The 24,073-nt window shown below is 43.4% G+C and overlaps 1 protein-coding gene across 1 annotated transcript in view; it reads left to right on the top strand.

Moving 5' to 3' along the window:
- Positions 1 to 24,073, top strand: part of LOC145346393 (adhesion G protein-coupled receptor B1-like) — a 299,285-nt gene that overhangs the window by 273,245 nt on the left and 1,967 nt on the right. The window contains exons 8-10 of the mRNA XM_080193550.1: positions 2,432 to 2,538; positions 17,773 to 17,967; positions 19,139 to 19,207. Of these exons, the coding sequence (XP_080049676.1) occupies positions 2,432 to 2,538; positions 17,773 to 17,967; positions 19,139 to 19,207 (371 nt within the window). The remainder of the gene's footprint in view (positions 1 to 2,431; positions 2,539 to 17,772; positions 17,968 to 19,138; positions 19,208 to 24,073) is intronic.

Below are 24,073 nucleotides of genomic sequence, written 5' to 3'. Positions count from 1 at the left end.
AACCCTCAGGAAAGCCATGCAGATATGGGGAGAGTGTGCAAATTCCACATGGATAGTGACCAACATCCACACACACACACACACATAAACACACACACACATCCACACACAAACACTCACACACACACACACACACACACACATATTTAACAACTTAAAAATTGATTGTTGCATCCCAAGTAAACGATACAGATGTCCATCCTGTTCTTTATTTGTGACGATTTGCATGGTATGCAAATATCCCATCCTCAAGAGGAAGGAAATTTATTAGCATATTTAAATCAGATCCTCAGAGTGCAGTTGAGAAACTGATTTAAAATGAATGCCTGACAACTAAGTTTCTCAGGGCTGAGGGAACACAGCAGCTAAATAGTTGCTGGCTTTGGAAGGATAGGAACTTTTTTTATAGCATTCCATGTGGGGGGAGCAGGAATGTGAAATCCATAAAGGTGAATTTCTTATTATTCATTAAGCACATAAAATATAGGCAAAGAAATACTGTGGTGAGTTGCTCACCTCCTGACTCCCCAGAGCCTATCCACCATCTACAAGGTACAAGTCAGGAGTGTGATGGAATACTCCGCACTTGCTTGATGGATGCAACTCCAATAACACTCAAGAAGCTTGACACCATCCAGGACAAAGCAGCCAGTGTGACTGGCACCCCATCTACAAAATATTCAATCCCCTCACCACCGATGCTCAGTAGCAGCAATCAACAAGATGCACTGCAGTAATTCACCAAAGATCCTTAGACAGCATCTTCCAAACTCATGATTACTTCCATCTAGAAGGACAAGGGCAGCAGATAAATGGCAACACCACCACCTGCAAGTTCTCCTCCAAGCCACTCACTATCCTGACTTGGAAATATATCGCTATTCCTTCACAGTCACTGGGTCAAAATCCTGGAATTCCCTGCCTAATGGCATTGTGGGTCAACCCACAGAACATGGACTGCAGTGATACAAGAAGGCAGCTCACCAGCACCTTCTCAAAGGCAACTAGGGATGGACAATAAATGCTGGCCAGCCAACAACGCTCGTGTTACACGAATGAATGAAAAAATGAATTTAAAAAAATTAAGCCATTCGACCCATCAAGCCTGCTGCACCGTTCGATCATGGCTGATATGTTCGTCAACCTCATTCTCCTGCTACTCCCCAGTAACCTTTGATCCCCTTATCAATCGGAAACCCATCTATCTCCATCTTAAATATACTCAATGGCCTGATCTCCACAGCTTTCTGGTTTAATTAATTCCACAGTTTCACCTTTCTCTGGCTGAAGAAATTCCTCCTCAGGTTGTCCCTTTACTCTGAGGCCATGCCCTTGGATCCTAGTCTCTCCGACTAATGGAAACATGTTCTCCACCAATAGATCAGCCTATCAATCAAGGCAGTGGGAAATGGAAGAGGAAAATTATAATTTGGTGTATGGGGAGGGGATTCTTACTCTCCATGTAGAGTATCAACAGCCGTCACCATCACACAGATTAAAAATGGTGACAGGAAATTGTTATGCATTTTCAAAACAAAAGGCAATATGCCTATAAGGTATCATCAAAGCAAGAGTAACTGAGTCAGAGAATACTGTGAGAACGGAAAGCTTTGTTGTCTGAATAATTGGCTGTCGAGGGACCATCAAGATAATGTCTGGAATTCTCTGATTTCGCCAGGGGCTGGGTTTTTCCGGTCCCGCTGCAGTGAAATAGAGATTTGGCTGAGTGCCAAATTACCCGTTCTCGCTGCCAACGTTGGAAGTTCTGAAGAAGAACAACATTGGAGTTATGGGGTGAGAGGGGGAAGTTGGAATGTTTTTTGAAATATATTATCCTCAATAATAACCACACACACACACACACACACACACCCCCGCCCCCCCCCCTGTCATTCATAGCAGGATTGGTATATGGGATTAAATTTAAAAATCAATGATTACATCCCTAGTGTAGTTTCCAGCCAATTCTTTGAGAGTAGGAAGGGGAAGAAGGAGCCCTCAGCCAAAGTGTACATTGGATCCTCAGAATTAATCACAGGCAATTGCACTGCAGTACAATTGTTTTGTGTTGTTAGTCAAATTGCATCTCAATAAAGGAGATCTGCTAGCTGTTTCAGCTAATGAGGTGAATTTCCATAGCATTGTTACCAAGCAGGAAAAGTACTGGGGCTCACATCTGTAATTAGGAGCACATTATCTTGAGTTTATCAGTAAAAATGATGATTGTCATTGTTTCTTTACAAACCTTTGAGAAGTTCTCGCAAATTCCACCTCCGTTGTTTAAATGCCCACAAAAAAAATGCATCAACATGGAATGGAGAGTAATTTCTCTATGTGCTTATTAGGCATTTGCAGGAGAATGATGCTAATTGTAATTTCTCTGTATAATGACACTGAAAAATGCAACAACTAAATATTTTAATGTCCTCAGGAATAATCCTGAGAAATTGCGTCCTAGATGATGAGGGAATTGCTTTTTGGGAGCCTCCGCGTTTTACTAAATGCGTTTCCAATGACTACCAGATGCTGCAGTCAGAGGTAAGTGTATCTACTTGAAATTCGGTGCAGAAGATATATTGTGATCTAGAATTTTATTATGCCTAATAGGAAGAGAATTTCCCTACCAGCTCTGGGTTTGCAATCTCTGTTATTCATTTTTACTGTCCACTCATCCGCACATTATGGGCCTAATTTGTACATTAATTTTTCTCCCTATGCTGATGTCTTCATAAAATTCATGTTTTCCTAATCATCCTCGCAGATTGGAGGCTTCATAAAATCTACTTACGATAGACAGGTAAAAGCTAAGGCAGTTATAGAATCCCTACACTAAAGGAGGAAGCCATTCAGCCCATCAAGCCTGCACAGACAACAATCCCACCCTATCCTGGTAACCCCACATATTCACTCCACTCTTCTCCCTGACATTAAGGGTCAATTTTGCATGGCCAGTCCATCTAACCCGCACATCTTTGGTCTGTGGGAGGAAACTTGAGCACCTGGAGACACAGGGAGAAAGTTCAAGCTCCACACAGTCAACCAAGGCTGGAATTGAACCTGGGTTCATGGCACTGTGAGATGGCAGGGCTAACCACTGTGCCACCTGCCCAATTTATCAATTTAAGAGACTTAGATGTTATAAACTGTTGTTGTTGACTCCTAACTTACTTCTGATTTTGGCTCATAAAGTCAGTCACTGATTTATGAAGAAGGCCCATGACATCGTCTCAGAGAAGCTCGTGATGAGACAAATTTCCTGCTCTAGCCAGTGAACTCCTCATCCCGAGAATGTAGAAGAGATGCATAAAACCAGCAGAGATTCCAGAAGGCTCTTCCATCGTCATGAAATTTCAAAGTGGAATTAACAAATTTAATTTCATGTTTCAATTCATTAAAAAAACTCAAAATAACCAGTTTATCACTGCCAATAACTTAAATGGGCAGATTTAGTTATATAATGTCAGTAAATCTGAAATATAAGAATCAGAGAAACACTACAGTGCAGAAGGAGGCCATTTGGCCCATCAAATCTGCACTGACAACAATCCCACCTAGGTCTTATCTCTGTAACCCCACATATTTACCCATTAAGCCCTCTAACCTCTGCATCCCAAGACACTAAGGGGCAATTTAGAATGGTCAATGCACCTAATCCTCACATCTTTAAACTGTAGGAGGAAAGTGAAGCACTCAGAGGAACCCCACACAGACAACGTGTAAGCTCCACACAGACAGTGACCCAAGCCAGGAATCGAGCCCAGATCCCTGGAGTTGTGAGGCAGCAGTGCTAATTGACGTCATCATTGATGTTCTTGACTTCTTACCACTGTTCCAACAAAGCTCAAGGAGTAACACTTGACCTCTTGATTATTCATTTTGCAGCCTTCTGGACTCAACATTGAGTTCAACAATTTTAGACCATAATCATTTTCCTTTCAGGCAGCTTGGCTGGTAATGATTCTGTTTTTGCCATTTACAGATCCTTCAGACCCATCTTTTGTTTCTTCATGTTTCTTTACCTCCCTCTTTTGCCTTATTCTGTCATTCCTTTTGTCATTCAATCACTCCTGCTTTCCACCCTATTCCAGACCTTCCATTATGTTCTTTCCCCCGTACCCCTTTTCACTCCTCTGGGCTAGCCTGGAAGCTTACATCTCCAATCTTTATCGGTCTAAAGGATCATTGACCAGAAATGTTAACTCATTGTCTGATTAATGAAACCAAGCATGCCGAATGCCTTCTTCACCACTCGTCCACCTGTGACGCCACCTTCTATGCTATGAACCTATACTTATTGTTCTATAATTCTCTCCATTGCCCTTCCATTAACTGAATAAGTCCTTCCCTGGTTCGATCTACTAAAATGCATCACCTTGCCTTTATCTAAGTTGGACTCCTGTCATTCATTAGCCCACTGGCCCAATTGATTAAGATCCTGTTGCAATCCTAGATAACATTCTTCACTGTCCACTACGCCACCAATCTTGATGTCATCTACAAATTTACTAACCATGTCTCTTAAATTCTCATCCAAATCATTCATATAAATAATGAATAAAAGTGGACCCAGCACCGACCCCTGAGACACATCGCAGGTCACAGACCTCCAGTTTGAAAAACAACCCTCTGCAACCAACCTCTGTCTTCTGTCGTCAAGCCAATTTTATATCCAATCCGCTAATTCACCCTGGATCCCAGGGTGAGTTAGCCAGTCTCAGAATACAATATCTGAAACATTGCTAACAATGAGGGGGATAGGAACAGAACTCAGGAGGATATACATTTTCCCAAAGGATCAACTCCAGGGACTTTTAAAAATTGTGGGCGTAACATCGATGCTGAAAGTCTAACTCACATTTCCACAAGATCCAATTTTTGCTGACAGAGCAAAGGATACAGTGCCTAAATCGCAATGTTAGAAAAACCGAACTCAGCAAGATTATTTGAAATTAGTGCTAAAATCGGGTCCCATTTTCACAGTTTTGGGACCTAAAACTACAATGTGAGAGTCATAATTTTATGAAGTAGATGTGAATGGCTGTGAAATGTAGGTAAGATCCATTTAAGTGTCATGATCTGAAAATTTTAAATCTCCTGCCTCTAAAGAAGAAAAGTTTAAATTGTTATTTGTATTTTTTTTAATGTTGGCCTACATTGATGAACAGACCATCTGATGTAGGCTGGAAAAATATCTATTACCTTGAAGCTGCAATAGAGTTTTTTGCTGACATTTTGCAAGGGCTGTTATTACATTCATAACATCCTTATGAATGTTTGATTGAATTGCAAAAGCAACAAAAGCAACGTTATTAACTAGGAGGTGCTGAGTTTGCATATTGATTGATGGTTTAAAGTGGGTTTTAAAGGAGCAACTATTTTTGTGTCGTTATTATCTCTTTGTTTTTATAACAGATCAATCATTTGAAGCAATTTAAAGTCCATTATCTAGATAGGGTGAATAGCTTTCATGAATGGGGCCCTTTTTTGTACCACGTGTGCAGGCATAAGAGCTCTATAAGTTTTTTTCATTGCCACATGACTTCTGAGTTATGCTCAGAGTGGAGACTAGGTGATTAGCTATGGAGATGGCATGGAGAGGACATGGAAAGATGATATGAGGCATGTGGGCTAGATGGCCTCATGGCTTCTAAAACAAGGTTGGCCATCTAACCAGCCTGACTCAGCACCCACCCAATCCAGTGGCCACCTGTGATCTTTTTCCAGGGTTGGTCGGCCTGACATTCTCTCGGCCTCATCCCCCGTCTCTAGACCAAACATTGGGTGTGATGGGGGCCTTCGAACTGAGGCAGGTCCACCAAGTTTAGAAATTTTCTGACTCTGCCTTAGTTGTGAAAATTTGGCCCAGGCAGACTGATGAACTGGGTCTGTAAAGACTAGCATTCCAACTATTATTTTGTAAAGTGACTTTGTGTCTTTATATGCCCTGTTTGTGAACAAAACTCCCACTCACCTGATGAAGGAGCGGCACTCTGAAAGCCTGTGGCTTGTGCTACCAAATAAACCTGTTGGACATTAACCTGGTGTTGTGAGACCTATTACTGTGCTTACCCCAGTCCAACGCCAGCATCTCCACATCAGAACTGGGTAGACACATGGCAGATAAAATTTAATACAGAAAAGTGGAAAGTGGTATATTTTGATAAGATGGAAAGGAAAAGGCAATGTGGACAAAATAATACTATATTTAAAGGGTAGCAGAAACAGAAAAACCTGAAGGTCTAAGTCTTTGAAGATGACAGAACAACTAAGAAGGTTGCAAAAAGAATTTATATGGGCCCATTGACTTAGTAAACAAAGACAGAGGCTCATATTTTATCATTTTGATTTTAATTGCTGGGTGGAATTGAAACTGGGAGTATCTCAGATCTGACTTTTAGATGCATTCTCCAGTGTCCCCATATGCAGTCTTCCTGAAAAATATCAGCAATTCTGAATTGTGCTGCAGAAGCCTGTGGACAGGGTTTAATGCACCCAAAACCCTGCAGCTCCAATTGGCGCCTCCAACTGCATACATGCAGAAAAAAAATGGCTCCCCTGCCACATCCCTCCCGGGCCAGATAATACCTCCCCCTGGCCCCCACAGACATTGTCTCACCTCCCAACATTACTGACCCCCTTATCGCCCCACTCCACTGCCACCCAGACCAATCACGGGACCCTTCCCCTCCACCAACCTCAGGCAAAATGGCAGTGGACCCCCCCTTCCCTTCCACTGATATCAGGCAGAATGGCAGTAGACCCCCCTTCCCCTCCACCGCTCTCAGGCAGAATGGCAGCGGACCCCCCTTCACCCCAACTGATCTCAGGCAGGATGTCAGTGGGCCCCCCATTCCCCTCCACTGATCTAAGGTGGAGTGGCAGAAGACCACCCCCTCCCCTCCACTGATTCCAGGCAAAGTGCAAGCAGATCCCTCTTACCCCTCACTGATCACAGGCAGGGTGGCTGCAGACCCACCTCCTTTCCTTCCAATGATCTCAAGCAGAGGGGCAGAGGATTCTAGCCCCCCAACCCACCACACCCCCCTCTCCCCACAAATCTCAAGTAGGGAGCAGTGGGATGCTTGGCACTTACCCCTCACTAATTGCAGTGCCCGAATCGGACTTCCATGGAGCATATCTGTTTTGCACTGATTCTGGATGGGCGAATGTGGTGGTAAAGGGGGAGCTGCCAGTAAAGTTGAGCAAATGCATTTAAATGGCCGTCACACTCATTTTGGGTGTGGTCCCAATTGCAGCTATTTTTGGGCCTTGGTAAAGGGGGAACCGGCGCAGAGGCAGCCACAGATCGTGCTACTCGCCTCATGCCTGATTTTACCAAGTTTTCGCACCCAAAAACAGGCACAAAGCAATGGTAAAATCGGGCCCATAAATTACATAAACTAAACGATTATAAAATGTTGATTGAACCACTGCTGAACAATATGGCCAACTGTAGGCCAATAATGGCATAGTCTCAACAATCACCCTCTATAAAAGTCGTACCTTTTATCTGGAAGAGATGATGGAAGTTAAAGGAGAAATTCTTCCAAGAGAGAACACGTTCATCCATGGGGAGGAGGGTACTCTTGAACGGGGCCTGTTTGGACTGCCATTCAAGGGAAAAGCAGAGAGTCCTCAGACCTGATGAATGACCCTGACTCCCTCCCACAACTACACCCCCTCACACTCTTCTTCAAGTAAGGACTCTACTCCATTCACATAGTTTCCCCAACTCCATCGTATCTGTTCTGATTATTTTGCCTTCCACAAGTGCACTTCAGTCATAACTTCCTTATTGATGAACTGGGGTATTGTCCCTCACTGTGGTTGACAGGGCCTCAACCATTCCTGTCGCTTTTCCCCCACTTCTGCCTGCTACCTTCCGTTCCCACCGAGAAGCACAATAGGACCACATTTGTTCTCATTTACCACCATATCAGCCTCCATATTCCAAAGCTAACCCTCTGCCTTTTCTGCCAACTCTGCACGATGCCACCACCAAACACATCTTCTCCTGCCTTCCCCTGTCAGCACCCTAAAGATATTATTCCCTCTGTAACACCCTTGTCTACTCCTTTATCACCCACAGCACTTCATCCCCTTCCCATGGCACCTTCCCAAGAACTCACAGGAAAAGCAACACCTGCCCTTTTAATCTCTGTCCTCACTGACTATTCTCCATACAGCCCTTCTAGGTGAAGCAGTGACTTACTGGTGCTTCCTTCAGTTTAGTCCACTGCATTTGCTGCTCACAATACAATCTACACTACATTGAGGAGACCAACCACAAATTGGGTGACCATTCTGCGGAACATCTTCGCTCAGTCCACAAGCATGACTCTGATCTTTCTGTCGCTTATCTTTTCAACTCACTATCTTGTTCTCACGCTCACATTTCTTGACTTAGTCTGCGACATCAGGGCATGGTTAGCACTGCTGCCTCACAGTGCCATGGACCTGAATTCAATTCCTGACTTGGGTTACTGTCTGTGTGAAGTCTGCGCATTCTCCCCGTGTCTACATGGGTTTCCTCTGGGTGCTCAGGTTTCCTCCCACAGTTAGAAAGATGTGATGGTTAGGTACATTGCTAAATTCTCCCTCAGTGCACCCGAACAGGTGCCGGAGTGTGGCAACTAGGGGATTTACACAGTAACTTGATTGTAGTGTTAATGTAAGTCTACTTGTGACAAATAATCAACTAAATAAAATTATGTTCCAGTGAAGCCCAATGCAAGCTGAGGAACTGCACCTCATTTTCTGATTGGGCATTTTACAGCCTTCTGGACTCAACACCGAATTCAACAACTTCAGACCATAATCTCTGTTCTTCAGTTTTAGTTTTCTTATTTTCCCCAAGTGCCAGGTTATATATTTTGTTTTCATGTTTTTACTTTCAGACAGAGCTAACCTTGATTCTGCTCTTAGCACCTACCCTCGATCAGTGCTTTGTTTCTTTATTGTTACCATGGCTATTCTCTTTATATTTTGCCTAACGACATCTTGGATATATGCAATCTCCCCTGCCTTCTAACCTGTTCCTGACCTTGCCTTTTGTTCCACCCAATCCACCCATATTTCTTCTTCTTTTCAATTGGACTCAAAGTCTCGAATTTTATCCGCCCCACCCGCCACAGGAATTGGAGCAGGCGAGGAGCGGACAATGGGAAGGTCCACTGACCTCGGGTGGGATTTTATGGTTTTGGGATGAACGAAGCTTTAAAGTCCCATGCATTATGTTAACTCTGTTTCTACCTCCATGGATGTCAGGTTTGCAGAGTTTTTACAGCACGTTTTGCTTCTATTATCACTGAAGAGTGAGATATACAATCTCAACCTGTTGGACTAATTTTCTGACCTAGATAATATAAAGACTTGGTTGCAGCTGGTTCTCATATCATGTCAGAGACTCAGCTTGGAAGAAATTTGGGAATATTACTCTGAACATTGGTTGACGTGGCCAATAGAGGTAGATGTCTTCAACATTTATCTTTCTGGAAATGGGTCATAGAGTTATTGGTGACAAAGCCAGGGAAATACTTGTTAGATTTTGCTTGCAGCAGGTATTTTGCCAACATTCTTGAGATCACAAAAGCGTGTAATAGTTCTAAATCACCTGTGCGCATACTGCTATTTTTTTAAAAACTTATTCAATTTTTATAAACTGTTTGTGTTTCTATTAATTACTTAACTTGCTTTGCTCTAAAAATCCATTTAATCTAATTTAAAATTCATGCATTCCAAAAATACTGCATAATGTTGAGACATTGCTGGATTAATTTTGGTTTTGCACTTCCTCCTACATCTACACAGCAAACTGGAGTTAATTGGAAGTTACTCGCAGGAGGGAGTGGGTGTTGCAAAACTGAACAATCCCCAAAAACAGGCATAGGGCTGGAATGCACAATTAATCTGCATCCATTAGATATTATACACTCTTCACTCTGCCTCTTCATTTAAAAACTTTTGCATGCAGATACTGCTCATTGCACTGTAGACAGACTGTACGCAGGGGCCAAAATCCACGCCTGCAAGCAATACTAAAGACTGCCCTATACATAGATTACAGCTAGCCAATATCTCTTAAAGGGAATCTGTATTGTGGCTGGAGAAAGTGCTTTTCATTATCTGGGAACTGAATCAGAGCTGGAAAAGGGAAAAGAATGGCTGAACATGGGAGAGACTGTGCACCCAGATAGTCTAACATTGCATTGGAGGTCTTGGTGGAGGGGTGGAAAAGAGAAGAAATATCTTGTACTTGTAAGGGTGTGTCTAGACTTACAGTGAAAAGTTAGAGAGGGCAGTTGGACATTGCAGTCAATGCCCCAAATGTTTAATGAATTTACATGCATGACGATGATCAATGAATCCATCTTTAAGTGCCATGCCTGACTAACCTCAGCACCAGCCTCAACCCCCTTACCAGCACAGGGTCATCACATGACAGAGAAAATTCTGTTGTGAAGCTACATTATTAAGACAAAGTTAGAACAAGCTTGTCAGTACAATAGACTTAGGCAGCAATTTATAATCTAACATAATTCCTGTATTAGCTTTGGATGATAGAGGGCACTCTTTTGCAGTTTTTGGTGTTCTTCCTTTTTATCTTCTCATCTTTCATTTTATACTCCCTCTCTGCGGTTGTCGATGTGACCAATTGGCCTCCTTTTATGTCGGCTGTCGTCCAACCGATTCCCTTGGGGCATCCAACCAGAATTGTACTCATACATCTAAGCACAAAGTCACATGTTTCTTGATCAATCAAGTAGTATTCACGTGAACAGCAGTTGCCTGCTGAGGAGGGTACATATAATGTTCCAGTGCAACACACAATTCTCAATGTTAACCATGGACTGTGCTTGTGGTCATCTGCTTTCCCCAGTCCTAGCTTGAGGCAGCCTGTTTCTTTAACGACAATTACAATGGAGTTGCATCTGATGCAGAATATAAGCTTGTACAAGCATTTGGAAACTTGATGTAGTTTCCTATGATTCCTTTTTTCCCTTAACATCAGCTTATCTTAACATTAGTTCATAACCTTGCAGAAGAACACGCAATTTTTACAAAATAACAAAAACAACTCCTGCGGAGATTTGCCCTCCCCACCCTTGAGGGAGAGATATCCTCGTTAATTATTGTTAAGCAAAGAATGAAGCGTTAAGCCACACTATTTACTGCTCAGCTTCTGCACGAGATGGCAGCCCCAACATGGAGCTATCCTTGTACCTATTTCCATTCAAAGAGCCAAGAACTACAAGTAGCGTGGGTGTGGAGGAACAGCAAGAGAAGTGTAATAATGGAAAAATACCATCAACTGATTTCACCCTGGCAGCGTTCAGCTCAGATATTGGTGCTGGATGTATCTTAGATGTTAGCACAGAGGTGGGAGTTCAAAGAATGAGATACCAAGCATGTACCCAACAGGCAACCGCAAACGCTAAGTCAGATATACATGCAGAGGACTCTGATGAGGACTTTCATGGGCTGGTTCACAGAGAAATTCTGGTGGGTGTACACAACAAAATTGGTGCACTGGCAATCCTGATGTCAATGCCAAGGTTCATGGAGGAGCCTGGCATGTGCAGATCTTAGAACCCATCATTTCCAGTGGTGGTGACCAACTCCCTTAGCTTGGCTGATGGACCCAACTTCCTTGCAGCACCTGATGAGTGATATCAGGGCTCCTATCGCAGCCCAAGCAGCTTTCATCCAAGCACAGCTGCTGCAGTGGAAGCTCGACTGCTCGCTTATCAATTCAGACTGCTATCATGTAAGCTTAGGCAACTTCAAATAATCTACCCAATGTCACAGCAGTCTAGCAATCTGTCCTCATTGCAGAGGAGCCACCTCAGAGGAGTGGCAGCAGATTCATGTGGCTGGACCCTGCTAACTTTTCTCGGGCGGTTAAGAACTGCTACTCCACCAGTGCCCTTTCTACTGCGTGTCAGCCAGTCTAGATTGTGGGCACTAGTGACAAGATGGTGCCTCCTGGGCACAAATCTGACCATGATCATTCTGCAAAGCTACCGGCAGTCACTCGCACTGAAAGTCAGCATCTTCCACCATCAATGTTGCCACCACCAGGGTAGCATTATACCGGAGCATTAGAATAGAGGAATAGATAAAGGTAATTGCTCCACTTGCATTATGAGTATAATTTTATATACAATTGCGTATTTCCAATTGGATTTTATTTTTGCTTTGTGCCCAAAGGAACATTGTGATGGTCAGAGACAAAGGTAAGGTAGGGTTGCTTGTAAATGTGAAATTGGAGTTGCAATTACTGATATCACATGCATGCAGCCTGACAGAAAGGGGCTGTCTTGACCTCCACCTCTCTTCCTCTTCCAGCTGTTTTGTTTTTTCCTCTTCTTCCAGCTGGGCAGTTAACAGTAAGGTTGAGTGTCTTGAGCTACAAGAAGATATGAGCAGGTTGATCAAATGGGCAGATAAGTACCAGACATAATTTAACCCTGAAAAGTGTGATGTTTGCACTTTGGAAAGAGTAATTTGATAAGAAAGTACTCATTAAATGGCATGACACGAGGAAGTTCAGAGGAACAAAGGGACGTTGGTGTCTTTGTCCATAGATCTCTGAAGGCAGAAGGGTATGTTCGTGGAATGATGAAAACGCATATGGGACACTTGCCTTTATCAATCAAGGTGTAGATTACAAAAGCAGGGAAGTCATGTTGGAATTGGACAGAACTTTGGTGAGGCCACAGCTGGAATACTGTGTGCAAATCTGATCACCACGTTATGGGAAGGACTGGTGGGATTGCAGAGGAGATTCACCAGAATGTTGCCTGGGATGGAACATTTAAGTTATGAAGAAAGGTTAGATAGGCTTGGGTCATTTTTGTTGGAGCAAAAAAGATCGAGGGGTAGCCTGATTGAGGGGTACAAGTTTATGAGGGGCATGACAGTGTGGATAAGGAGCTGCTGTTCCCCTTAGTTGAAGGGTCAGTCACGAGGGGACACAAGTACAAGGTGAGGGTATAGTAAATGTACAGGGTTACGGGGATAGATTGGGGAGAGGGCCTGGGTAGGATGCTCTTTTTTGGTGCAGACTTGGTGGGTTGAATGGCCTCTTTCTGCAGTGTAGAGATTCCATGGTTCTAAGAGGCAATTAAGTTATGTCTCTTTGAACAGAGAGTCTCACTAGCCTTCATCATGCATGAGTTGTTACAAGTAGTTCCAGCTTCAGGCTCAAAGGAGCCAGATGGATAATGGTTTATTGCCACAGTTAGCTTCACAGACACTGACAATGTGGTACTTGCCCTGCTCCGAGGTTCCATTTATAGCTGCGACAATTAGCAGATTTCAGTGAAGGCTTTCTTAATGAACATAAGAACATAAGAAATAGGAGCAGGAGTAGGCCATCTGGCCCCTCGAGCCTGCCCCGCCATTCAATAAGATCGTGGCTGATCTGTTGTGGCTCAGCTCCACATTCCTGCCCTCTCCCCATAATCCTTAATCCCCTCTCTTATCAAAAACCCATCAACCTGCGTCTTAAAAACATTTAGCTAGGTAGCCTGAAGACATTTGTTTCTTACTGCTGTTTCAATAAGAGAATTGCTCCTTTAACTCTGTTGCATAGATAGCCTAATCTTGAGAATCCTTCTCCACATCTTCCTCCTCCCTCTTGAAGCAGATTGTCCTGCTCTTCACAACCTCTTCTCATTTCACCAACCTATTCCCTGCTTTATTCCAAGAGGAAGATCTCTGAGTGCACCAGGAACAAATGGTTTATGTAAAAGCAGTGTAGTCAGGTCCTTCAACACTTGTCACATTGGTTCTTGCAAACATTTCAAACTTGAAATGAGTATGGAAAACACCAAAGCCATGCAAACATACACCAATAGTTTGTTTGGCTTGGAGGGCCGAAGGGCCTGTTCCTGTGCTGTATTGTTCTTTGTTCTCTTTTGTTCTTTAATAGCCAATAGAAATCAATCAGCAACTAACATGTATATAGTTGATGATCCCCTTATTGACTGACAGAGGATTCGTACCTGTTGCTTAATATGTGTTCAGCTGTAAAAACCTAACAGTGCAGAAGCTGAAGCTTTCAGCTCCAAATTGACAATGATTTGATTTGATTTATTATTGTCACATGTACTGGTATACAATGAAAAGTATTGTTTCTGACGTGCGATACAGACAAAACATACTGTTCATAGAGCACATGGGGGAGAAGAAAAGGAGATGATGCAGAATATAGTGTTACAGTCATATTTAGGGTGAAGAGAAAGATCAGCTTAATATGAGGAGGGAGCAATTTTACAATTTTCATTCAAAGTGCTGGGTGGACTTGAAACTGGGAGAGTTTCAGATCCAACTTTTAGGCTAGTTTTTAGTCCCCCCCTTATATGCGCTCTGCCTGCAAAACTTTGAGCTCATCAGATTCGCCCTGCACAAGCCAGTGGGCGGGGCTTAACACGGCCGAAAGCCTGCAGAGGGGGACAGTGCGCATGTGCAGGGCTCTGATGCTGCACGTTAGCAATAGCTGGGGTCTGACAGAAAACTGTCAGGCTCCTGCTACCTCAGGCTGCCAGAAGCAGCTCCCTCCCCCGGCAATTGCAGGGGCCCGTAGACCAAGATACAGCCCCCGCTGACACCTCTGTGATCCAAATCGATCATGGAACCCTCTTCCCACACTGACTGCGGAACCTGCTGCACCCCTCCCCCCCCCCCACCTCAACGATTGTGGACCACAAAGTGGCAGCTTTCCCCCCTCTCCCTACACCCCCCCCCTCACTAATCATGGACTGCAGAGTGGTCCCCTACCCCCATTAGCCCCTCCATATTGGCCCTATACCCCGACACTGCATGGTAGGCATTGTCCAGTTGCCAACCTGGCACTGCCCATGGGGCACCCCAACCCTTGCCCTCAGCCTCCCAAGGGGGCCTCAGTGGCCTCTGATTCCACCTACGAGGCCAAGTCGCTTGTTCTCCGTTCATGGGGAGCATGTCTAATTCTTACCAGCGCGGTCATAAAGGGCCGGGGGGGGCGGGGAGGGGGGGGGTATTGCGGGGTCGGGAGCAAGCCTGAACAATTGAGCCCTGGGCTCAGTAAGCAGATGCAAATATTCATTTCAATAGATTTAAATATATTAACCTGCCTCTTGCCATTTCTGGTTGGATATCCAGTGCTCGTAAATTGGCGCCAGCCACAAAAACTGGCTCCAATCATGCTCAGCGCTTTATAACTCACTTTACCACTGCGTCGTGCCCAAAAATGGGTGCAACGTGATGGTAAAATTGGCCCCAGTAAGTCCATTCAAACGTCTGATGGTAGCAAGGAAGAAGCTGTTCTTGAGTGTGTTGGTACATAACCTCAATGTTGTTGTCAAATCAGAGTTGTATGCTAACCTTTTTTTTAAAGTTTATTTATTTGTCACAAGTAAGGCTTATATTAACACTGCACTGAAGTTACTGTGAAATTTCCCTAGTTGCCACGCTCTGGCACCTTTTTGTGTAAATGTACGAACCAGCACGCCTTTTAGACTGGGAAGAAACTGGAGTACCCGGAGGAAGCCTACACAGACACAAGGAGTACATGCAAACTCCACACAGACAGTGACCCAAGCCAGGAATCAAACCCAGGTCCCTGGCACTGTGAGACGATAGTCGTCATGATGTGGAGATGCCGGTGTTGGACTGGGTTAAACACAGTCAGAAGTCTGACAACACCAGGTTTACCTGATGTTCACCTGACGAAGAGGTTGTCCTCAAAAGCTTGTGAGTTTACTATCAAATAAATCGGTTGGACTTCAACCTGGTGTTGTCAGACTTCTTACTGTGAGACAGCAGAGCTAACCACTGTGCCACCGTGCTGCCCCTTTATGACATTATAATATGCCTGTCCTGTGTACTTCCTGCTGAATTCAACTAAATATGCCTCAGGTGCCACTTTCCAGCTTCTAGAGGACTTATCATGCCCAAATCACAGGTGCATTTCTCTGATTTCATATACTACTAAGTCCTATTTCTCACCCGCAGTGTTTAATTCCTTCGATGTGCAGAATTTAATTTATTTTCATTTCAATAAATATTGTGTAGTTGAAAATGCTTGAAGTGTAATGTATTATACCAGTTGTTGGAAAATGTGCAGTGTTAAAGCAAAGGTCTGAATTTAAGCAGAACATTAAGTACTTCTCCATTCAGCAACCTCACTGCAAACTTAGCTAAATTTGTTTGAGAAGTCAAAGTTGCATTTTATTCCTTTGTGGAAAGCAAAACATTTTGGTATCCAATTGGTTCATTACAAGTGGTGGGAGTTAAGTGAATAAAGGCCCACCTGACTAAGTGCTGTTGTTAGACTATAACAATGTACTCTGTATTATTTCTGCTGAAAGATAAAACATTCACCTTACTAAGGTTCTGCTACTGCTATTAGTAATTAACATAGACTTCAATTTTGATTACTTTGTTTGTGACGACGCTCAGGATAGGTTTGACTGGGAAAGTCTGCCTTTATCTGTCTCCCAAAACTCCCTTTTACTCTTTTCCCTGGTCACTACCTTTCTGCCTAGATTTCTCTCTCCTTTCCTTAGTTTAACTGCAAATTTGATACCTCTCAGATACTTTTTTCCTTCATTGTGTTCACATTCTTTGCCCGGAATGCTCCCTCCACCATTTCTGTCTTTCTGAAATCACTTTTTGTTAAATTAATTCCTGGGATGTGGGCTTTGCTGACCAGACCAACTTTTATTGTCCATCCCTAGTTGCCCTTGAGGTAGTGGCGAGCTGCCTTCATGAACCTCTGCAGTCCATGTACTGTAGGTACACCCACACTGCTGCTAAAGAGGGAATTGTAGGATTTTAACAGTGAAGGAACGTTGCAATATATTATCCAAGTCAGGATGGCGAGTGACTTGGAAGGGAATCTTAACTTTAATTGCATCTTTAACTGCCCATGTGATCTGATTGATATATAGGCCAGAATTTTACAGCCCTGTCCACCACAGAAATCGGAGTTTTAAGGTTTAGGTTTATTTATTAGTGTTACTATTAGGCTTGTATTACCACTGCAATGATGTTACAATGAAAATCTCTGAGTCGCCCCTACACTCTGGCACTGTTCGGGTACACTGAGGGAGAATCTAGCATAGCCAATGCATCTAACCAGCATGTCCTTCAGACTGAGAGAGGAGACCAGAGCACCCAGAGGAAACCCACGCAGACACGGGGAGAATGTGCAGACTCCACACAGTCAGTGGCCCAGGCCGGGAATTGAACCTAGGTCCCTGGTGCTGTGAGGCAGCAGCGTTAACCACTGTGCCACTGTGGGGGCAAAGATCTGTTGACCTCGGCGGGGAGATTATGGTTTGGAGATGAGCGAGGCCATAAAAACCAACCTGTAGGTTGGAACCCTACCACCTCACCCGCTCCTGAATCAGGGCGGACGATGTTCCCAGAACGGAAATCTTCCTTGACCTCGGGTGAGGTTTTACGGTTTTGGGACAAGAGAGGCTGTAAAATCAAAGCAAAATAATGCTGCTGCTGGAAATCTGAAATAAAACAGAAGATGCTGGAAATGCTCAGCAAGTCTGAGGGCATCATTAGTGAGGGATCATTGTTATAATTTCAGGTTTATGACCTTTGATATACTTCCCGCATTTTCATGGATCATTTTCATTAGCTCCATATCTTATTTGTTCCATAAAGGACATTGCAACAGGATATATTGTGTATAAAATCAATTTATACTTCTAAGATTTCGCATACCTTCACCAGTCCTGTATGGTGACAAAATGCTCTTTAAAACTGCAGACAAGAGAACACCTGTCAAAGGCTCAGCGAGGATTAACAGGGGAAGGAGTGTCAGCAATCATAAGAAAGCTGGCTGACACTTCCGAGGGAGGAACCAGCTACAGTGGAGACATCCTAGCCTTAATTGACATTTTGAAGAACATGACAGAAATCTTCCGCAGAACCTATTACACTCCTGTCTCTGGAGATATTCAGGTTAGTGAAATGTGATTGTTAATCCCATTTTAAGCCCACTGACTACATCACCCAACTATGTACCTACGTTACTCAAAAATATGTGTTTCAATTTGTGAGAAAATGGTTACTGTCTCACCCCTGGCAAAGTTGCAGAATTGAGGTACAATAGTTTCAGTGATATCCCCATCTTATGACTCACTTTAACTGTTGTCGGCTAAGGAGACTTTTGTACCAAGAATTGAGATGACAATTATCTAATTTATTGTTGTGTAGAATATGTATAAGACTGTCCTAGAGTAAAATTGCTTGGCTTGTAGTTTGGGCCTAGTCCCTCATGAGCATATGACAGTAGAAAACTGCCCCAAATTGGAATTTAGTGAGCACGAAATTGGCTATATCATAAGATATAGGAGCAGAATCAAGCCATTCGGCCCATTGAGTCTGCTCCACCATTCAATTATGGCTGACATATTTCTCCCTCCTTTTCTGTGTAGCTTTTGATACCCTTACCAATCAAGATCCTATCTATCTCTGTCTTAAGTACACTCAACCACCCGATACCCACATCCTTCTGTGGCAATAGATTCACCACCCTGTGCCTGAAGAAATTCTTCCTCATTTCGATTCTAAAGGGTCGCACCACCCCCCCCCCCCCCCCCCCCCCCCGCCTTCCTCTGAGGTTGTGCCCTCAGAGCCTAGTCTCTCTTAATGATGAAACATGTTTCCCACATCCACTTTATCTAAACCTTTCAATATTCTGTCAGTTTTAATGAGATCCCCCCTCATCTTTCTGAACTCCATCGAGTACAGACCCAGAGTCCTCAAACGTTCTTCGTATATCAAGCTTTCCATTTCCGGGTTCATTATCATGAACCCCCTCTGGATCCCGTCCAAGGCCAGCACATCCTTCTTACTGCTCAGGCAAACCTGCAAGGATGATGATGTCTGCGTGTGAGGCAGAAATGCCATGCTGATGCTTCGAGGACAGCGCCTGTGAGGCTGTGCTTGAGGCATATTATTGATGCACAGTTGCAGAACATCTTTTATCATGCAGCTAACTTGACAATTTGAAAGCTGGATGCTAACGATTTTCACTTTATGGAACGAACTAATGTGTCCAGCAAAGATGTATTTTTTTTTAGGCCTGTTCTTCTATCTGTAATCTTACATTCTTCCATTTATGTTGCAGAATTTTGTTCAGATAGTGAGCAATTTGTTATCAGAAGAAAACAGGCCAAGATGGAAAGAAGCTCAGCTGGTAAGAATTGAGTACAGAATGGGCAATTCTAAATCATTACAAGACAAATTAAAACAATCATCTGTTTTTCAATGAAGTCAATCCACTGTGGTTGCTTACAGTGGAATCCATTCTGTAATTAGGTTGCATACATTACAGCGACGGACCTAATGTTGAACGACAGAAATTGATTTTCCTGACTTAATTGTAACACAAACGTCATGTTGATATTAAGACAAAAACCTGACAAATTATTTTGGAGCGAATTGACCTTTCCCTAAAGCGTATTTTGTCTTATCTAATTTTCAAAAAGTGGTTGAGAGTTGGAAGAATGCTTCACCTGTGCAATGCAGGAAGAATATGCTTCTCATCGGAGGGGTTTTTAATGTTCATTATTTATTGTGTGTTGCCTTAACACTGACTACACTTCAAGGATAATTCATTGGATGTGAAGTACTTTGGGACATCCTGAAAGATGTGATGAGTTGCTGTTAAATTCAAGATCGTTCTTACTTTCCGATCTTGTCCTTTTTTGTCTACATCCTTCTTCCTTCAAAGTCATGAACATAACACGGCGCACATTTGGAATTTTGTTGTAACTGGAAATATTGTCCCTTTAGAACTTTGTCAAGCCATAACTACTTGATAAAATGAAGAAAGTAGTTTTCAAAAAAAAGCCAAGTGTGAATTTTACAGTATGTCTGAATTGAAATCAAAGCTTAAGTAGCCTTAATTCTGGAGATGAAAGGGCCCTCACTTTCCTTAGGGCCAGCCCTAAAAAGAGAGAATCTTTCAGTTGTCACAGGGATGGGTTGGGTTGGAGGAGGGATGATGAGCAAAGATGTTGATTACATAGATCAGCTAGATAGTCAATATCTTTTCCCAAAGTTAGGGGAGTCTAAAACCAGATGGCATAGGTTTAAGGTGAGAGGGGAGAAATACTAAAAGGTCCAGAAAGATAATCTTTTTTCACATAGAGGGTGGCGAGTGTCTGGAACATGCTGCCAGAGGTAGTAATAGAGGTGGGTATAATTTTAGCTTTTAAAAAGCATTTAGACAGTTTCATGGGTAAGATGGGTATAGAGGGATGTGGGCCAAATGTGGGCAATTTGGACTAGCTCAGTTGTATAAAAAGGGATGGCATGGACATGTTGGCCAAAGGGCCTGCTTCCATGCTGTAATCCTTGTTGCCTCTATGACTCAAGAATCTTGCATTAGGAAGGTTCAGCAACTTGTTCCCACCTTGGAGAGATTTTGTTGGAGGCAGAGACTGACCAGTACAGGCTACTCGCCTTGTAGTTAAGATGAATTAATTCCTCACATTGGGGAACATTGGTGATGCTAATGGGATCTTCCCAACGATGGATGCTTCCTTTCCCACCAACCGCCACTGAGGCCGAATTCTCACAGATACTTGGAGGTGGGTTCCATGCGGCAAACTGGGAGAGGGCAGCAAAGCTTCCCTTAAATAATCCCCAATCCCAGGGACAGAGGGATCAAATTTTGACAGCGCAACCACAATGTGGAGGTATATTCCCACCACCCTGACAACCTGACTGCTCTCGCCACTCTTACTTCCACGCCCTCAGAAGCTGCCTCCATCTTCAGGTGTCCTCATGACACCTCACCTACAACAGCAATGTCCACCTCTCTCAGATGGGCTGCCAGTTGCCCAGAGCAGGCACTATGTTTAACCCTCTCCCCAGCACATCCCCCCCACCTCTCATTCCTAATTGTACAAGGCTCCCGGAGGCAGCCTGTTAACTGGCTTCCAATCCCACCGGCAGGAGATACTCAGACCCAATGGGGATCAGGTCCTGACCGCCAACAAGCGTCTAAGAACAGAAGTTTCTGCGCAATGGGAGGATAACAACTGAGTTGGCCTCATCTTTAATATTGTGTCAATTTCTTGTCCCAACATATTAGGAAAAATGTGAAGGCGCTGAAGAAGGTACAGAAAAGATGTAGCGGTATGCTTCTAGGAATGATGGACTTCAATTAATTACTTGGATAAATTGGAGAATCTGGGGTGTTGACCTTAGGACAGAGTAGATTGAGAGAAGATTTGATGGAGATTTTCAGAATCATAAGAGGGTCTGGTCAGGGTCTGCAGAAATAAACTGTTCCAATTGGAAGCAAGGTCGAGAACCAGAGGATATTGGTTGAAGGTGAATGGGAAAAGAATCAAAGGCAAACTGAGGACAAAAGGCAGGATTTACTGCCTGACACACCCCATGTTTCACAGGGATTGGGGGGGGGTGGGGGGGGGGGGGGGGTGGTGCAGCCTGCTATTGACTACTGGCAGGTTCTTCTGTTCTTGTCATTGTCAATGGGGGCTCCAGCCAAAGCTTTTGACACAGTGAGCGTTTAGAATCTTAAATGCACTGTCTGACTGCATGGTAGAGAGAGATTCACTTGTAAAGGGATCATTATGTGAAGAGAAAGTAAAAAAGCATAGCCAGTAGAGAGATGATGGCAGATGTGGGACTAAGTGAGTTGCTCTTGCCCAGTGTCAGCATGGACACGGAAGGCTGAATGGCCTGATTCTATGTTGTAACCATTCTGTGGTTGGAAAGGAATATTAGATGAGATTTGAAAACAGCGGATCCCTGCTAACTAGAGGAGCAATAAGGATTTTTCAGCTGTCCCATATCTCTCTGACTTTAAAAGGAGGTGGGTCCAGGAGAAGAAGTTTCCTCATTGGAATTTCTGTGGTCTTCAACTCCTATCCATGCCATAATCGTCGTATAGTGGGATATGAGGGATCGTGGCCCAATTATTTCTTGTCAAATTTTCCTGATTAGTCCCTTTTCATAAAGGGGGTCGATCAGCTGGAGAGTTTCAATGTTTAGTGAAGCTTACCAGCTGCATTAACAAGCAATTATGTGGCATCTCAGGGCCTTACGTCATATCGTTTGGCTTTCAAAGTGCCATCATATTGGCGTGATGACCCTGCCCTGACCTCAGTTACTGCAGTGGAAACTGGCATAGAGGAGACATTGCAACTCAGCTGCATCTGCACCTGCAGGGCCACATGGATTGTGAGATGCTCTCAGGCTTAGAGAGTGAAGTTAAAAATCACAGAGGGAGGATGTCCTTGCAATAGAGGGGGGAAAGCAAAAGTTTGCCAGGCTGATTCCTGGGATGACAGGTCTGTCCCATGAGGAGAGATTAAGTTGGTTAGGATTATATTCAGCGGAGCTTATGAAGAAAGAGAGGGGATCTCATAGAAACTTATCAAATTCTAACAGGGCTAGACAGGGTAGATTCAGAAAGAATGTTTTTGATGATGGTGGAGTCCAGAACTTTGGGGGGAGGGGTCATAGTTTCAGAATAAAGGGTAAACCTTTTAGGACTGAGGTGAAGAGAAATGTCTTCAACCAGAGAGTGCTGAATCTGTGGAAATCACGAATGTAATTGAGGCCAAAACATTGATTTCAAGAAGAAGTTAGATATCACTCTTGGGGCTAAAGGGATCAAGGGATCTTGGGAAAGAAGGGGTGATCAGGATATTGAATTTGATGATCAGTCATGATCATAATAAATGGTGGAGCAGGCTCTATGTTTCTGAAGTATTTTTAAGAAATGCTAATGATAATGTCCACTCTTTAAACATGATTTGAATTTAAATTCAGATTCAATTGAAGCGTTTTTTTTAGAAGCAGTGGCCTTTTGACTGAAAAGGCAAAGCTTAAGCAACAACAAACAATTCTTTAATCTGTGGGAACAAAGTGGTTAAAGTGCGGAGGCTTCTAACATTGTACTTCATTGGGTGAAAAGGAAGAAAATTGTTCACTGTTGTCAAATATCTGAATATATCCAGGCAAGGATTCTGCTGCTATGGTTACTATCATGGATGAGGTGGTTCAAAGTGAGAACAGTGGTAATGAGATTTTCTACTGTATATGTTCTGTAATCACCATTAAGTGTGTTGCCTGGTAACGAATCAAATGATGGCAGAAACTAACCGTGACAGCTTCATCCAAAGAAACCATAAGCAAAAGTGATTGGTTTGGATGACGACAAAAACTCAGAACCACAATGGCCATTTTTGCAGGAATGCAGAATGATGCAAAACATCTCAGATTAATGCCCAGCTATTTTGTTTGTTCGTGAGATGTGGGTGGCACTTACTGTATAATTTCATTTCTAAATACATCCAATTTATTTTCTCTTCTAACTGACACCAACCCTTTTAACTTGTAGTTTTCTCCTGATGTTTAGAATCATAGAATCCTACAGTGCAGAAGGAGACTATTCAACCCATTGAGTCTGCACCGAACTCAATCCCACCCAGGCCCTGTCCCCATAACCCGGTGCATTTAGCTTAGCAAGTCCCCCTGACACTAAGGATCAATTTAGCTTGGCCAATCCACGTAAGCAGCATGTTTTTCGGACTGTGGGAGTGAACCAGAGCACCCAGAAGAAACCCATGCAGACACGGGGAGAATGTGAAAACTCCACACAGACAGTCACCCAAGCAGAGAACTGAACCTGGTCCCTGGCACTGTGAGGCAGCAGTGCTAACCACTGTGCCACCATGCCATACCATGTAACTCATTTACATCATGGACATGTAACTCTTACTTTTGAATCTGCACTATTTTAGTAAGCTGTTCAACTCCTGAAGGCATAGCACTCGGGTCCAGTTTGATTTTTGCTGGGCATCTATGTCCATCACAAATTCTTTTGGCATCAGCTTCCCTGGACTTGATAATATTGACTTTGGCTCTGTCTTGATTACTATTCCTGCCAGAAAGTGTCAGTGTGAGATAATGGTTAAGGATCAGCTGTGATGCCCCTGCAGATGAATCAACAAATATCAACATTCATTGCCTCTGTCCACTTCTGAAGGATGACTACTTTGATAAGATACTGAGGAACTGA

The sequence above is a fragment of the Carcharhinus amblyrhynchos genome, chromosome 8 (genome assembly GCF_965287045.1).
Source record: "Carcharhinus amblyrhynchos chromosome 8, sCarAmb.v2.hapA, whole genome shotgun sequence".
NCBI classification, from domain to species: Eukaryota; Metazoa; Chordata; class Chondrichthyes; order Carcharhiniformes; family Carcharhinidae; genus Carcharhinus; species Carcharhinus amblyrhynchos.
This window is presented reverse-complemented; position numbering and strand designations above follow the sequence as displayed.